Raw genomic sequence first — 16,642 nt, 5'->3', positions numbered from 1 at the left:
CATTGTTTGAGTCAAGGTGGGGATGAGGTGTTAAGGTAAAGCATTGTTTCTTGTGCACCTCGGTGCCTGATAGTCTGGTTGGCTATTGTGTCAGGGTCGGGATGCACAGAGGTGTTGGCCTTTCCTATTGTCTTTATGTACATGGGTGATGGGCCCTTCTCCTTGATTAGATCCAGGTAAGCTGTCCTTTACAAAATGGGCCGGGTATTCCCTATGGTCGAGGATTTCCCTGCTTCTGGCCCGGCTCGATTCACATTGGCTGGCCCAGGATGCACTTTCCCGGGATTGGCTGGCTTCTCAGCCTGCCTGTGGCCCCCGAATTCAGTGTTTGGCCACAGACATCCTTCCCAGCCTGCCTTTCTTCCTGCGGCTTGCCTTGGCCAAAGCTCGATTTAAAAGGGTGTATGGGATGATCCCATGCTCTGTTTCCTTGTTACCGGGTGCCTTTTTTTTGTAACACTGGATCTTCGACCCTTACAGACCCAAGCCGGGCCCCCAACCTCCCCCTCCACCATCACCGACCCTATGAGGAAGTGCACTTTTCCCGAGATGTGGGTGAGGAATGGGTGCAGCCTTTCTTTGCTGTTGTTGTTGAAGTGCATTGTAAAATTTCCATTAAAATATATATTTTGCATTAAAACTGAATTATGTTCCATTAGGACCACACAACATTTAGAAATAACTGTAAAAAGTAAAAATCCCTCACCTCTACAGTCATGCGTGCCTGCTGCCCCTAGCCCTGGCGGGAGGACTAGTCGGTGCGTTCTGCTGTCGGCAAGGTAGGGCTACTCTATTTTCAGTAGCTGATTTATCGTTCTTTCATTTTTGATGATGTGCTGAAGATGTTGTGATGTGCTGATGTTGTGAAGGTGCTTAGTGCTTTAGAATCTTCTAACTCACCTCCTTCCCTGTTTCCCCCTCCCCCCCCCCCCCCCCCCCCGGCTTATCTCTGACCACCTGCGCTGATTTAAATGTAGGTAAGGTTTTTCTATGCCTACAAAAGTGGCCACATATACTGGTCTAAGTTAGTTTGGAGTAACTTTTAGCTGGCCAAATTTGCTTCTGTGGCCAGAAGAGGCGTAAGTGGCTGGTCAAAGCCCTCTTTTTAGAGAGAAAAAACCTAACTAACTGACTTACACTGGAGCAAGTTAAATGGGTAAATTTGCGATTTTTAAGTTACTCTAAAACAAGCTACTTACTCCAAAGAAAACTGGGCAACTCCTGGGGAAATTTGAGCCCATACTGTGAACCTACTATTAAAGAAGAACATTACAAATACAAAAATATTCTCTATTGGGTATCATGGTACAGGATATTGGCTTCTGTTAGGGTACAATATTTGGTTCAAAACCAGAAATTTTACTTCAGTTTTGATATTGTAGCCTGGAATATAGATTTTGAGTTTGGCCAGATGTCCAAGGCAAGAGCCAAGCCAATTCAATTCAGATATAAGCAGCTTGTGTATTTTATTGGGAGTTCTTTTGGAGCTTGAGACACACAGATAAATTTCATTTGCTCTAGTCACTTTTTTTTTGGAAAAGTATTTCTCAGTCAACAATGAGAGTTATGTAGGTCAGAGAGGTACTCTGGCAGTTTATTGCCAACCATCAACTGTCAGGTTAATATTCAGGCACCTTGTTTTCAATTCAGTTTACATTACTATTCAGTAGATGTGGGTTCTTTTGCTTTTCCAAGGAAGGATAGTTAAGCATATAACTGCTCTTAATTGTGTCATTCTGTTCAGTTATCCATTTACATTTAATTCCATTTGGCAGTTTTTAGCCTGACCATAGTCTAATAAAGTGTCTATTTTACTTTCCTCTGGAGATCACGTGAGGGCATGTGATGTAACCAGTAAGCTGAAATATAGTGAACAAGATTCTCTAAGCACCAATTCTTAAGCTTAAATTGATGCTGATTATGGACCAGCTACGGGTCAAGCAACCCCAATGTACCTTGCTCTTTCTCGCACATGCAACTTTAAATTTATTTAAGTCAGTTAAAGAAAGAACTTTCATTTATATAATGCTTTTTATGACAGGATGCCCTTCACACCTGATTAAATACTTTAAAGGGGGAGGAAGAAGAATGGAAAAGCTATAGTAGTAGGGGATTCAATCGTCAGGAGAACAGACTGATGTTTCTGTGGCCGCAGACGTTACTCCAGGATGGTATGTTGCCTCCCTGGTGCCAGGGTGAAGGATGTCACTGAGCGGATGCAGGGCATTCTGGGGGGAGAGGATGAACAGCCAGAGGTCGTGGTCCATATCTGGACGAATGACATAGGTAGAAAGAGGGATGAGGTCCTGCAGACAGAGTTTGGGGAGCTAGGAGAGAGATTTAAAAAGCAGGACCTCAAGGTAGTAATCTCCGGATTACTCTTAGTGCCACGAGCTAGTGAATACAGAAACAGGAGGTTAGAGCAGATGAATGCGTGGCTGGTGAGATGGTGTAGGAGGGAGGGCTTCAGATTCCTGAGGGATTGGGACCACTTCTGGGGGAGGTGGCACCTGTACAAGCCGGACGGGTTGCACCTCAACAGAACCGGGACCAAAATCCTCGCGAGGGTTGGGGGGGGGGGGAGAGGGGGGGCGGCGTTGCTAGTGCTATTGGGGAGGGTTTAAACTAGCTTGGCAGGGGAATGAGAACCTGAGAATAGATTCAGTAGGGAGGGGAGTAAAGCTGAAATTAGAAAGCAAAAATGTAGAAAGTGATTTTGAAGGACAGGGAAAACGAGCAGGAAAAATGGGTAAAAAAACAAGTTTAAAACATTTTTGTCTAAATGCACATAGCTGTCGTAACAAAATAGATGAGTTGACAGCACAAATAGATACAAATGGGTATGATCTGATGGCCATCAGAGAGACGTGGTTGCAAGGTGACCAGGACTGGGAACTAAATATTCAGGGGTATTTGACAATTTGGAAGGACAGACCAAAAGGAAAAGGAGGTGGGATAGCACTGTTAACGAAGGATGGGATCAGTGCGTTAGTGAGAAACTATACTGGCTCAGGATCAAGATGTTGAATCAGTTTGGGTGGAGATGAGGAATGATAAAGGGAAAATGTCGCTGGTGGGCGTAGTCTATAGGCCCCCTAACAGTAGCTACACAGTTGGACGGAGTATAAATCAATAAATAATGGAGGCTTGTAATAAAGGAATGGCAATAATCATGGGTGATTTTTGTATTTTTGGAGAACTTGTATTTACTCTGTACAGCCACCAGAGGGCTCATCCCCTGGAGTCCCAAGGGATCCCATAATCCCTTGGGAGTACAGGTATTTAAGAAGGCCTCAGGTTGGAGAGACACTCTGGAGACCCGCAATAAAAGACTACGGTCACATTTTACTTTGAGCTCACATTGTTCAGTCTTGACTCTTTCTCCATACATAACCACTGGCAACGAGATACAGATAGCAAACCCAAAGATGCAGAGAACAGTGGACATCCTGGAGAAATTCTCGGAGGGAGATGATTGGGAAACTTATGTGGAGCGACTCGACCAATACTTCGTGGCCAATGAGCTAGATAGGGAAGAGAACGCTGCCAAACGAAGAGCGATCCTCCTCACCGTCTGTGGGGCATCAACGTATGGCCTCATGAAGAATCTGCTCACTCCAGCAAAACCCACGGAGAAATCGTACGACGATTTGTGCAGACTGGTCCGAGAGCATTTGAACCCGAAGGAAAGCGTTCTGATGGCGAGGTACCGGTTCTACACCTACAAAAGGTCTGAAGACCAGGAAGTGGCCAGTTATGTCACCAAGCTAAGACGCCTTGCAGGTCATTGCGAATTTGGAACACATGCTCACAGACGTTTTCGTACTTGGCATTGGCCACAAAATCATACTTTGCAAACTTTTGGCTGTAGAGACCCCAACCTTGAGTAAGGCCATAGCGATAGCCCAGGCATTCATTGCCACCAGTGACAATACAAAGCAAATCTCTCAGCACACAAGTGCTGCTACAAGTACTGTGAACGAAGTGATGTAGTTTTTGTAATGTACAGGGCAGGTCACACATACCTGCAGCTGCACGTCCACAGATGTCTGAGTCCACCATCAAGGGTGATGAATGCAAGGCCATTAACACCTTGTTGGCGCTACGGGGGTGATCATCGTTTCCATTCATGCCGATTCAAAGGGTATGTTTGCAAGGGCTGTACCTCCAACGAGCTGCAAATCCTGTTAAACCTGCAAACCACCATGTTGCAGAGGAGGACAGATCCATGGAGGATCACGACGAACCAGAGTCTCAGGCCAAGGAGGCAGAGGTACCTGGGGTGCACACATTCACCACGAATTGTCCCCCGATGATGCTGAATGTTGAACTAAATGGACTCTCGGTGTCAATGGAGCTGGACACGGGCACGAGCCAGTTCATCATGGACAAAAAGACTTTTGACAGGTTGTGGTGCAACAAGGCCTCAAGGCCAGTCTTGACTCCAGTTCGCACGAAACTAAGAACTTGCACAAAAGAACTATTCCTGTAATTGGCAGTGCTACTGTAAAGGTCTCCTACGATGGAGCGGTGCACAAGCTACCACTCTGGGTGGTACCGGGCGATGGTCCCACGCTGCTCGGCAGGAGCTGGCTGAGAAAGATACGCTGGAACTGGGACGACGTCGAGCGCTATCGCTCGCTGACGACACTTCGTGTGCCCAGGTCTTATCGGACTTCCAGAAACCGGGATTTTTGACTCTCCCAGCCTCGGGTGGCCTCCACCTGGCCTCAACCTTCAGCCCTGCCTGCTCTCCTCTGTCTCTCCAGCCACTTCTGGTTAATGAGTTATCCAGCCTGGCACTTGGGTTTCACCAGCGAGACCAAGTCTCGACTTTGGTTAATGATTTGACCTGCCTCCAACTTCCACGAGGGATAAAATCGGGCGGGAAACAAATTTCCTTCGCTGTTCGAACCAGGCATCGGGAAATTCCAAGGAGCAAAAGTGCAGATCCACCTAATTCCGGGGGCGCGAGCCATCCATCACTAGGCGAGAGTAGTATTGTACATGAAGAGAGAAAGGGTAGAGATCGAGCTAGACCGGCTGCAAAGAGAGGGCATCATTTCACCGATTGAGTTCAACGAGTGGGCCAGTCCGATCGTTCCTGTCCTCGAGGGAGATGGCACCGTCACAATCTGTGGCGATTACAAAGTAACTATCAATCGTTTCTCCCTGCAGGACCAATACCCACTACTAAAGACCGACGACCTCTGCAACGCAGGAGGAAAGACGTTCACGAAGCTGGATCTGACTTAAGCCTACATGACGCAGGAACTGGAGGAATCGTCGAAGGCCCTCACCTGCATCAACACGCACAAAGGTCTTTTTGTTTATAACAGATGCCTGGTTCTAGAGAAACATGGAAAGCTTACTGAAGTCGGTCCCGCACACCATGGTCTTCCAGGATGACATCTTGGTCACAGGTCGGAACACAGTCGAGCATCTGGAGGAGGTTCTTAGTCGACTCAACCACGTGGGGCTCAGGTTAAAATGCTCGAAGTGCGTTTTCCTGACGCCTGAAGTGGAGTTCTTGGAAAGGAGGATTGCAGCGGACGGCATTAGGCCCACCAACGCGAAGGAGGAGGCAATCGAGAACGCACTGAGGCCACAAAGCGTGACGGAGCTGCGGTCGTTTCTGGGACCCCTGAACTACTTTGGTAACTTTTTACCGGGTCTTAACACACTGTTAGAACCACTGCATGTTTTACCATGAAAAGTGGATGAATGAGTTTGGTGCAAAAGCCAAGAAAATGCCTTTGTAAAAGCGAGAAAATTGTTATGCTCAAACAAATTGCTTGTGTTGTATGATCCATGTAAGCGTTTGGTACTAGCATGTGATACGTTGTCATATGGCGTCGGGTGTGTATTGCAACAAGCTAATGATTCTGGGAAACTGCAACCGGTGGCTTATGCATCCAGGAGTCTGTCTAAGGCTGAGAGCCTACAGCATGATTGAGAAAGTAGCATTAGCGTGTGTATATGGGGTAAAGAAAATGCATCAATACCTGTTTGGGCTAAAATTCAAATTGGAAACTGACCAGCCACTTGTATCCCTGTTTTCGGAGAGTAAAGGGATGGGCGCTCATGTTGTCCACATACAGCTACGCCATCCGCCACAGGCCAGGCACACAAAACTGCGCCAATGCTCTCAGTAGGCTGCCGTTGCCCACCGCGGGGGTGGAAATGGTGCAGCCCGCAAATCTAGCCATGGTTATGGAAGTATTTGAGAGTGAGCAATCACCCGTCACTGCCCGGCAGATCACAACATGGACAAGCCAGGACCCCTTATTATCTCTAGTCCAAAGCTGTGTGCTTCACGGGAGCTGGTCCTGTGTCCCAGTGGAAATGCAGGAAGAGATTAAGCCGTTCCAGTGGCGCAAAGATGAGATGTCTATGCCCCACAGAAGGCCGTCTGCTTGAAATCGAGTTGTGGTCCCCAAGAAGGGCAGAGACATCTTCATCAATGACCTCCACAGTGCTCACCCTGGCATTGTAATGGTGAAAGCGATAGCCACATCCCACGTGTCGTGGCCCAGTATCGATGCGGACTTGTATAGAGTCCTGCGTTTACAGATGTAATACATGCTCGCAGTTAAGCAATGTACCCAGGGAGGCGCCGCTAAGTTTATGGTCTTGGCCCTCCAAACCGTGGTCTAGGGTACACGTCGACTATGCAGGCCCGTTCTTGCGTAAAATGTTCCTTGTGGTTGTAGACGCGTATTCCAAGTGGATTGAATGTGAGATAATGTCGGCAAGCATGTCCGCTGCCGCTACTGAAAGCCTGCGGGGCCACATTTGCCACTCATGGCCTATCTGATGTCCTGGTGAGCGACAACGGGCCATGTTTTACCAGTGCTGAGTTCAGAGAATTCATGACCCATTACGGGATCAAACATGTCACATCTGCCTCATTTAAACCAGCGTCCAATGGTCAGGCAGAGAGCGCAGTGCAAACCATCAAGCATGGCTTGAAGAGGGTAACTGAAGGCTCACTGCAGACTCACCTATCCCGAGTCCTGCTTGGCTACCGCACGAGACCCCACTCGCTCACTGGGATCCCACCTGCTGAACTCATGAAAAGAGCATTTAAGACGAGGCTTTTGTTAGTTCACCCTGATCTACATGAACAGGTAGAGAGCAGGTGGCTTCAACAAAGTGCATACCATGATAGTGCAAATGTGTCACGCGAGATTGAAATCAATGATCCTGTATTTGTATAGAATTATGGACAAGGTCCCAAGTGGCTTCCCAGCACCGTTGTGGCCAAAGAAGGGAGCAGGGTCAAAGTTTCAAATGGACTCATTCACGGGAAACGCTTGGACCAAATCAAACTCAGATTCACGGACTATCCTGAGCAACCCACCTTGGACCCTACCTTTTTTGATCCCCCCAACATACACACCAGTGACAATCGGCACCACGGTTGACCACGAAGCAGAACCCATCATCCACAGCAGCCCAGCAGGACCCAGCACACTAGGCAACTCAGCAAGGCCAGCTGCATAGCAGCCCAGCGAGGGCTCAACAAATGATTCAACAATACCATCTTTCACACAGACAATCAACCAGGGCAAGATGGGCCCCAGATCGACTCTCATTGTAAATAGTTACACTATTGACTTTGGGGAGGAGTGTTGTTATATATATGAACTTGTATTTACTCTGTACAGCCACCAGAGAGATCATCCCCTGGAGCCCCAATGGATCCCATAATCCCTTGGGAGCACAGGTATTTAAGGAGGCCCCACAGGTTGGAGAGGCACTCTGGAGACCTGCTGTAAAAGACTAAGGTCACACTTTACTTTGAGCTCAGTGTTCGGTCTGACTCTTTCTCCATACTACATAATTTTAACCTTCATATTGATTGGACAAAGCAAATTGGCCATGGTAGCCTTGAGGAGGAGTTCAGAGTGTATTTGTGAGAGTTTCCTTGAACAGTACGTTGTGGAACCAACCAGGGAGCAGGCTATCTTGGATCTAGTACTGTGTAATGAGGCAGGATTAATAAATGATCTTGTAGTAAAGATCCTCTAGAAATGAGTGACCATAATATGGTTGAATTTCAAATTCAGTTGGTTCTTAAACCAGGGTCCTAAGCTTAAATAAAGGAGACTACAAAGATATGAGGGCAGAGTTGGTTAAAGTGGACTGGGAAAATAAACTAAAGTATGGGACGGTTGATGAGCAGTGGCAGACAAGAAAGGTGATATTTCATAAATTGCAACAAAAAATATATCCCAACGACAAGGAAAGCCCGTGGCTACCTAAGGAAATAAGGGAGATTATCAAATTGAAAGCAAAGGCATGCAATGTGGCCAAGATGAGTGGGAGGCCAGAGGATTGGGAATTTTTTTTAAGCCAGTAGAGAACAATTTAAAAAAAAAAAAATGATTGAGGGGGAAGATAGATTATGAAAGTAAACTAGCACGAAATATAAAAACAGTAAGAGTTTCTACAGGTACATTAAAAGGAAAAGAGTGGCTAAAGTAAATGTTGGTCCCCAGGTGGATGAGACTGGGGAATTAATAATGGAGAACAGGCAAATGGCAGAGACATTGAACAAATATTTTATCGGTCTTCATGGTAGAAGACACTAAAAACATCCCAATAGTGGATAATCAAGGGGCTATAGGGAGGGAGGAACTTAATACAATCACTAACACTAATGAAGTTTTACTAGGTAAAATAATGGGACTAAAGGTGGACAAGTCCCCTGGCTTACATCCTAGGGTCTTTAAAAAAAGTGACTGCAGAGATAGTGGAGTATTGGTTGTAATCTACCAAAATTCCCTGGATTCTGGGGCATTCCCAGCGGATTGGAAAGCCACAAATGGTACGTCCTATTTATAAAAAAAAAAGGAGGCAGACAAAAAGCAGGAAACTATAGACCAGTTAGCCTAACATCTGTTGTTGGGAAAATGCTGGAGTCCATTATTAAGGAAGCAATAGCAGGACATATGGAAAAGCATGATTCAATCAAGCAGAGTCAGTATGGTTTTATGAAAAGGAAATCTTGTTTGACAAATTTGCTGGAGTTCTTTGAGGATGCAATGAGCAGCATGGATAAGGGGGAACCAGTGAATGTGTATTTGGATTTCCAGAAGGCATTTGATAAGATGGCACATAAAAAGGTTACTGCACAAGATGAGAGCTCATGGGGTTGGGGGTACTATATTAGCATGGATTGAGGATTGGCTAACTAACAGAAAACAGAGAGTCTGGATAAATGGGTCATTTTCCGGTTGGCAAACAGTGACTAGTGAGATGCTGCAGGGATCGGTGCTGGGTCCTCAACTACTTACAATCTATATTAATGACTTGGATGAAGGGGCCGAGTGTAATGTAGCCAAGTTTGCTGATGGTAGAAAGATGGGTGGGAAAGCAAATTGTGAGGAGGACACAAAATCTGCAAAGGGATATAGACAGGCTAAGTGAGTGGGCAAAAATTTGGCAGATGGAGTATAATCTGGGAAAATTAGATTATCCACTTTGGTAGAAATAATAGAAAAGCAAATTATAATTGCAATTTTTCTCCATTTAAAAGTGCTGCAGTACAGAGGGACCTGGGGGTCCTTGTGTATGAAACACAAAAAGTTAGTATGTAGGTACAGCAAGTAATCAGGAAGGCAAATGGAATGTTGACCTTTATTGCAAGGGGGATAGAGTATAAAAGCAATTAAGTCCTGCTACAACTGTACAGGGTATTAGTGAGGCCACATCTGGAGTACTGCATACAGTTTCCGCCTCCGTATTTAAGGAAGGATATATTTGCATTGGAGGTTGTTCAGAGAAAGTTCACTAGATTGATTCCGGAGATGAGGGGATTGAATTTTGAAGATACTTTGGACCTATACTCATTGGAGTTCAGAAGAAATGAGAAATTATCTTATTGAAACATATAAGATAATGAGGGGGCTCGACAAGGTGGATGCAGAGAGGATATTTCCACTCATGGGGGAAACTAAAACTAGGGGACATATGAGGAGAGATTGGATTAACTGGGCCTTTATACATTGGAGTTTAGAAGGATGAGAGGGGATCTCCTAGAAACATACAAGATTCTGATGGGACAGGTTAGATGCAAGTAGAATGTTCCCGATGTTGGGGAAGTCCAGAACCAGGGAACACAGTCTTAGGATAAGGGGTAGGCCATTTAGGACTGAGATGAGGAGAAACTTCTTCACTCAGAAAGTTGTTAACCTGTGGAATTCCCTGCCGCAGAGAGTTGTTGATGCCAGTTCATTGGATATATTCAAGAGGGAGTTAGATATGGCCCTTACGGCCAAAGGGATCAAGGGGTATGGAGAGAAAGCAGGAAAGGGGGGGTACTGAGGGAATGATCAGCCATGATCTTATTGAATGGTAGTGCAGGCTCGAAGGGCCGAATGGCCTACTCCTGCACCTATTTTCTATGTTTCTATAGTATCAGAATAAGGGGCCAGCTGCCTATTTAAAACTGAGATGAGGAGGAATTTCTTCTGTTGGTTGTAAATTTATGGAATTCTCTGTACCAGAGAGTTGTGGAGCCTGGGTCATTGAATATATTTAAGGTGGAGATAGATGGATTTTTGAACGATAAGAGAGTAAAGGGTTATGGGGAGCAGGCAGTTAAGTGGAGCAGAGTCCATGATCAGATCAGCCATGATCTTATTGAATGACAGAGCAGGCTCGATGGGCCAAATAGCCTATTCCTGCTCCTATTTGTTATGTTCTTATAATGTGGGAAAGCATAGCAGCCAATTTGTGCACACCAAGCTCCTACCAAACAGCAACAGGATAAATGACCATAGAGTCTATTTTAGTGAGGCATTTGGAACTGAGGGAGTGCTGCATTGTTGGAGGTGCCATCTTTTGGATGAGATGTTAAACTGAAGCCCTGTCTGGCGCCTTGGGTCTCATGGTACTTTTCAAACGGATAGTAGAGGAGTTTCTCCCAGTGTCCTGGTCAACAGTTATCCCTCAACCAACACCATCAAAAACAGTCGATCTAGTCTTTTATCTCATTGCAATTTGAAGGACCTTGTTGTGCAATTGGCTGCTGTGTTTCCCTACATTATAACCATGAGCATACTTCAAAAGTACTTCATTGGCTGTGAAGCGCTTTGGGATGCCCTGAGGTTGTGAAATGCACTATATAAGTGCAAGTTCTTTCTGAAAATCTCAGCAGGTTAGGCAGCATTTGTGGAGAGTTAACGTTTCAGGTCGGTGACCCTTCGTCAGAACTGGAGAGTGTTCGGAAAGAACAGATTCTTAGCAAGCACTGAAAGATTCCAGTATCTGCAGTATTTTGCTTTTGTCCAAGTTCTTTCTGATCTGGCTGTTTCTCTTTGCATACAGTAGTTTTGTTTTCTGTTATGTATTTAACCCTTTGTAACTTGTAACACACTTGACCACCAGAGGGCCCACCTGTTGGAGTCCCAAGGGATCCCAGCATCCCTTGGGAGCACAGTGTATAAGCAGGTCACCCATGAGGTAACTGCATTCTGGAATTGTATTAAAGGAGCTAAGGTCACACTTGCTCATTACACACAGTACTCAGTCTAACCATTTATTATGAGTATAACATTTTCCTCTCCAGACGTCAGTTTTAATGGGCCCAAGTTTCCACACGCACCTAGAAAGGCGCAGTCTCGACCTGGACGCCCGTTTTTCGCGCCACAAAGTGCGCCTAAAAAAAATCCTCCGTATTCTCCACCTCCCTGCAGGTCCTCTGGCCCTCGGCACAGCGCAGCACGAGCTGTAGGGGGGCGGAGCCAGGTCGCTGCGCTGAAAACAGTGCCGGGACCTCTGCACATGCGTGCTACAGTGGGCACGCAAGTGCAGTAGCTCCAGGTGCCGAACTGTGTGGGAGGGGCCCGAAGCACGCAGCCCCTAGCCCTGGCCGAATGGCCTCACTGGGGCTGCTTGAATAAGGCTCCTCCCACGGCCAGCTCCTGCTTCCCCCCCCCCCCCCCCCCCCGACCAGACCCGACACCTGCTCCCCGTCCTCCGGACCAGACCCGACACCCGTTCCCCCCCCGACCCGACCCGCACTCCTGTTCCCGCTACCCGACTGGACCCGACCCGCGCTCCTGTTCCCACTCCCGCCTCCCCGACTGGACCCGACCCGACCCGCGCTCCTGTTCCCGCTCCCCGCCTCCCCGACTCGACCCGCGCTCCTGTGACTGGACCCGACCCGAGCTCCTGTTCCCGCTCCGCCCCCCCCCCCCTGGACTGGACCCGACCCGACCCGCGCTCCTGTTCCCGCTCCCCGCCTCCCCGACTGGACCCGACCCGACTCCCGCTCCCGGACTGGATCCGACCTGGCCCTCCCCCTCTCTCTCTCTCTCTCTCTCTCTCTTTCTCTCTTTCTCTCTTTCTCTCTCTTTTTTTTTCTGTCTGTCTGTCTGTCTGTGTCCTATCTATCTATCTATCTATCTATCTATCTATCTATCTATCTATCTATCTATCTATCTATCTATCTATCTATCTATCTATCTCTATCTATCTATCTATCTATCTATCTCTCTCCTCTCTCTCTCTCTCTCTCTCTCAAGATCCAACCCAATGCCACCTACCTGTAAATCTGGTGCTGGGGACGGGCCCTGCCCGAAGTCTCGGGCCGGCCTGTTCAGCCTTCGGTCCCGAAAGGCCTGCCTGAAGCACTTTCACACAGGTAGGAAGATGGTTTATTTAATCTTTTCTTTGCTTATAAATGTTTATTCAGGTTGGATTTATTTGTATAAGTATAAATAAGGATTTATTATAGAATTTAATGACTTGCCTCCCCACCCCCCCACCCCCCCTCGTTCTGGACGCCTAATTTGTAACCTGCGCCTGATTTTTTTTTTAATGTGTAGAACAGGTTTTTTCAGTTCTACAAAAATCTTCACTTGCTCCATTCTACTTTAGTTTGGAGTACGTTTTCACTTTGAAAACTTTCAAATCAGGCGTCAGTGGCCAGACACTCCCCCTTTTGAAGAAAAAATTCTGTTCCAAACTAGAACTGTTCTACCTGACTAGAACTGCAGAAAAAAAAATGTGGAGAATTGCGATTTCTAGGATAGTCCGTTCTCCACCAGTTGCTCCTAAAAAATCAGGCGCAAATCATGTGGAAACTTGGGCCCAATGAAACTTGCCAAAATTGAGAAAGATAAAGATGGGTAGTGAGAGCAAAAACACAGCAAGGAAAGAGGAATTAGCTTGAATCTTGCCAAGAACTGCAACACTGGCTTGAGCGCTGCATTTTAATCTGCAGGCTGCATAATATTTCAGTTTTATTCTACTTCGGTGTTGGTGAATTGCGGTCACTGTCTGGGATCTTTTCTCTAACTAGATACATAATGTTTTTGCTTTGCTTGTAGTTGGTTCCACTATGTTGGGAAGAGGTATTTTTGACACTAGTTTCTCTTCAGACTTGTTAAACTTTATACGGTCCATTCTGCACCCACATTTCAAATCGAGTAGCTTGCTTGCTGTTGCATCCATATTAATTATGATTCTAAGCATTTTACAGACTATCATGTTCCTCTCTCTCTCTCTCTCTCTCTCTCTCTCTCTCTCTCTCTCTCTCTCTCTCTTTCTCTCCATTTTGAATCCAACATACCCTTGTTTTTCTTTGAACCCTATCCTTTTGAAGATAATCTGTAAATCTGTTTACCTCCAGATGCATGGAAGGGGAAAAAGAACAATTTCACCTACTGAAGAAGTTTGGTCAAACTGCAGTTGCAGATATACTCTACGAGGCAGCTGAAGTTGTTTAATGAAAACCTGAAGTTGGGAAAATCAGACTATTAGTTGATCAGACTGGTGATAAATTATTTTAATGTGAAATATTCTGTAAGCTATACCTATCTTCATTCCTTTTATATCTAGGTATAGGAATTACTTTTGTTTTGACCTATATTCAGGGTACCAATGAGCTAGAAATTGAAATGATCTCTAATGCATTATTAACATTTGGCTTCAAATCTGGTAATTATTGCAAAATAGTCTGAACTGAACACACTACTTTTCTGTTCCACAATTAGTGCACAGCAGTGTAACCTCACATTTGATATTATTAAGGCCTGTTGAAATATGCGCCTTGTAAAATGTTGTTGCTAATCCAGAGCTACTTGGAACATCTGTATAATTTGACTTGAACAATGCAAATTGCTTCTTGGAATTAGTTTTTCTATCTGAAAGTCATAATTCAGTTTGTACTGCACCAGAAAATAGTCTTTCGTCCTAAGCATGCAATTACTAGACTGTTTTCGTTTACTAAGTATTTTCCATCAGATGCACTCATTTATGAACTTGAGTACACATAACTTGAAGTAGTTGCACTGAAATGTAATTTTATTTATCTCCTGGTAGTAGTTATTTAAAACTTGTGTGGTTCCCAACGTTCTAGTATCCTGTACAAGTGGCAATTCCATTCTTTGAGCGCTGGTAGCATCTTGAGATGTGGTTGGCAGAAACACAACGTAGTTGAACTGTACCCTGTCTCACTTGATATCCACGTATATGCATGCCTAGCAGGGTTACTGAATAGCAATCAGAAATGGAAATAGTGGCTGATAGACTTTTTCCCACAGCCCTGAAGTGCTGAGTACAGTTGGAGCACCTCACCATCCCCTTCCTCCTGAATGAGATTGGCTCAGGCAGTAGAGAGCCATCATCAAATATGTGACATCCTATCTTTGCACCACTGTTATCAATTTTAACAGATTTGAAGATCTCATTGAAGGCATTCAAAGATGTGTGTGTGGATATCCTTTTTATAGTATATGTGAATTTTAATACATTTGTAAGGGTATAATAGAGAGAAATTGGAATTAATGCAGATCTTTTTGTTTTTAAGATTCCAAAGACATGGACAAGATATTAGAAGCCATGATGTTGTCCCACCATCCAACTTCTGTAAAGCATATCCTTGTGAGACGTGTTTTAGAGGCAGCAAAGCAACCTCTCGACAGTAAGCAGTGTTGGGCTATGTTTGAGTTGTCTACAAAGCTCATTCTCTTGGGTGACACAAAGTTCAAAAAGGATGTGGGCAAAGAGGTTCTCGAGGCCTTTGCTCAGAACCACAATGCAGAGTTTGAGAGTTTTTTTAACGTGAGGTTTATCTTGAAACTAGTGCAAGATGGTTATGGAACATTGAGCATAAGAAACGTTGACATTTTAGAGTACATTCAGCTAGGATTGAAATATATTCAAGACAATTCTTCTGATGAAGTATTTCATGCCCTTCAAATTGAGCTTCTCCGAATAGTGTGCAAGAAACCTGGATCAAAGCTGTGTGCCAGCATTAGTAAACTACTTGCTGAATTTCCTCAGTGTATTCCCAGTGGGAAGTTTCAAATAGTGTTCTGCCAGCAACTTGTTAGAAGTATAGGGCAGTTCCAGTGTGGATCAAAAGAGGAAGATGAAATAGTGGAATTCCTGGACCAAGTGAACAAAGTAAGCGGATTGTTGCAGAGAATCTGGCGAACTCAAACTGCAGCCATTATTCCATCGTTGCGGGAGCTGTTCACTCTTATTTCATCAACAGGTAAGGAAAAACCCGTGTTTTAATCTTGGGAAAGATTATTAGATATTTATTTTCAGTTATTTTTCCCCACCCTTCCCTCAGTCTCCGTGCATTTTCCTTGTAAATCAGCCTGATTGCAGGGTGCAAACCAGGCATTGGAAGCCATGCAAGAGCTTGGAAATTATTCTTCCACCATTTTCCTTTTCCTTTTTTTCCTGTGAGGAACGTTTTGGGCTCCGCTCAGCATCTCTCTCTACCAATATGGTTGGGATTAGGTGCTTTGTAGTATGAGAGAATTGTGGATTTGCAGCATTATGTTTTGCTGTGTTCCGCAGAAGGACTTTGATGTTTGTGTGCTATGATATGCCAACAATTTTGGAGGGATTTTTTAAAAATTGGAGGATCTGGGTTGCATTGTATGAGAGCACATTGCTATTCACTACTGGGATTGGATCAAATCTAGACAGAAATAAAAAACTTCTCAAGACTATTGCAAGGTTAATTCATTGAGCTACTAAACCCTGCAGTCACACTCTGCTCTCAGGATTTAAGATTACGATCTTATTCTATGGATGTACCTTTTCTGTCTTTGGATTGAAGCAGCCATATTGAAATGAACAACAATAGCCATGTCGAGAAACCAACTAGAGGGCTGGCCATCCTAGATTGGGTGATGTGTAATGAGAAAGGACTAATTAGCAATCTTGTGTGAGGCCCCTTGGGGAAGAGTGACCATAATATGGTAGAATTCTTTATTAAGATGGAGAGTAACACAGTTAATTCAGAGACTAGGGTCCTGAAATTAAGGAAAAGTAACTTTGATGGTATGAGACGTGAATTGGCTAGAATAGACTGGCGAATGATACTTAATGGGTTGACGGTGGATAGGCAATGGCAGACATTTAAAGATCACATGGATGAACTTCAACAATTGTACAACCCTGTCTGGAGCAAAAATAAAACTGGGAAGGTGGCTCAACCGTGGCTAACAAGGGAAATTAGGGATAATGTTAAATCCAAGGAAGAGGCATATAAATTGGCCAGAAAAAGCAGCAAACCTGAGGACTGGGAGAAATTTAGAATTCAACAGAGGACTAAGGGTTTAATTATGAGGGGGAAAATAGTGTAGGAGAGGAAGGTTGCTGGGAA

At 45.0% G+C, this 16,642-nt stretch overlaps 1 protein-coding gene across 1 annotated transcript in view; it reads left to right on the top strand.

Annotated features, from left to right (window-relative positions):
- The window catches only part of LOC139250672 (ubiquitin carboxyl-terminal hydrolase 38-like), a gene marked incomplete at its 3' end in the record, with an annotated part of 30,181 nt that extends 14,667 nt beyond the window's left edge, over positions 1-15,514 (top strand). Inside the window, exon 2 of the mRNA XM_070873046.1 lies at positions 14,825-15,514. Within this exon, the coding sequence (XP_070729147.1) occupies positions 14,836-15,514 (679 nt within the window). The remainder of the gene's footprint in view (positions 1-14,824) is intronic.
- Between the last annotated feature and the right edge of the window lie 1,128 nt (positions 15,515-16,642).

Source organism: Pristiophorus japonicus, unplaced genomic scaffold (genome assembly GCF_044704955.1).
Source record: "Pristiophorus japonicus isolate sPriJap1 unplaced genomic scaffold, sPriJap1.hap1 HAP1_SCAFFOLD_409, whole genome shotgun sequence".
Classification (NCBI taxonomy): domain Eukaryota; kingdom Metazoa; phylum Chordata; class Chondrichthyes; family Pristiophoridae; genus Pristiophorus; species Pristiophorus japonicus.
This window is presented reverse-complemented; position numbering and strand designations above follow the sequence as displayed.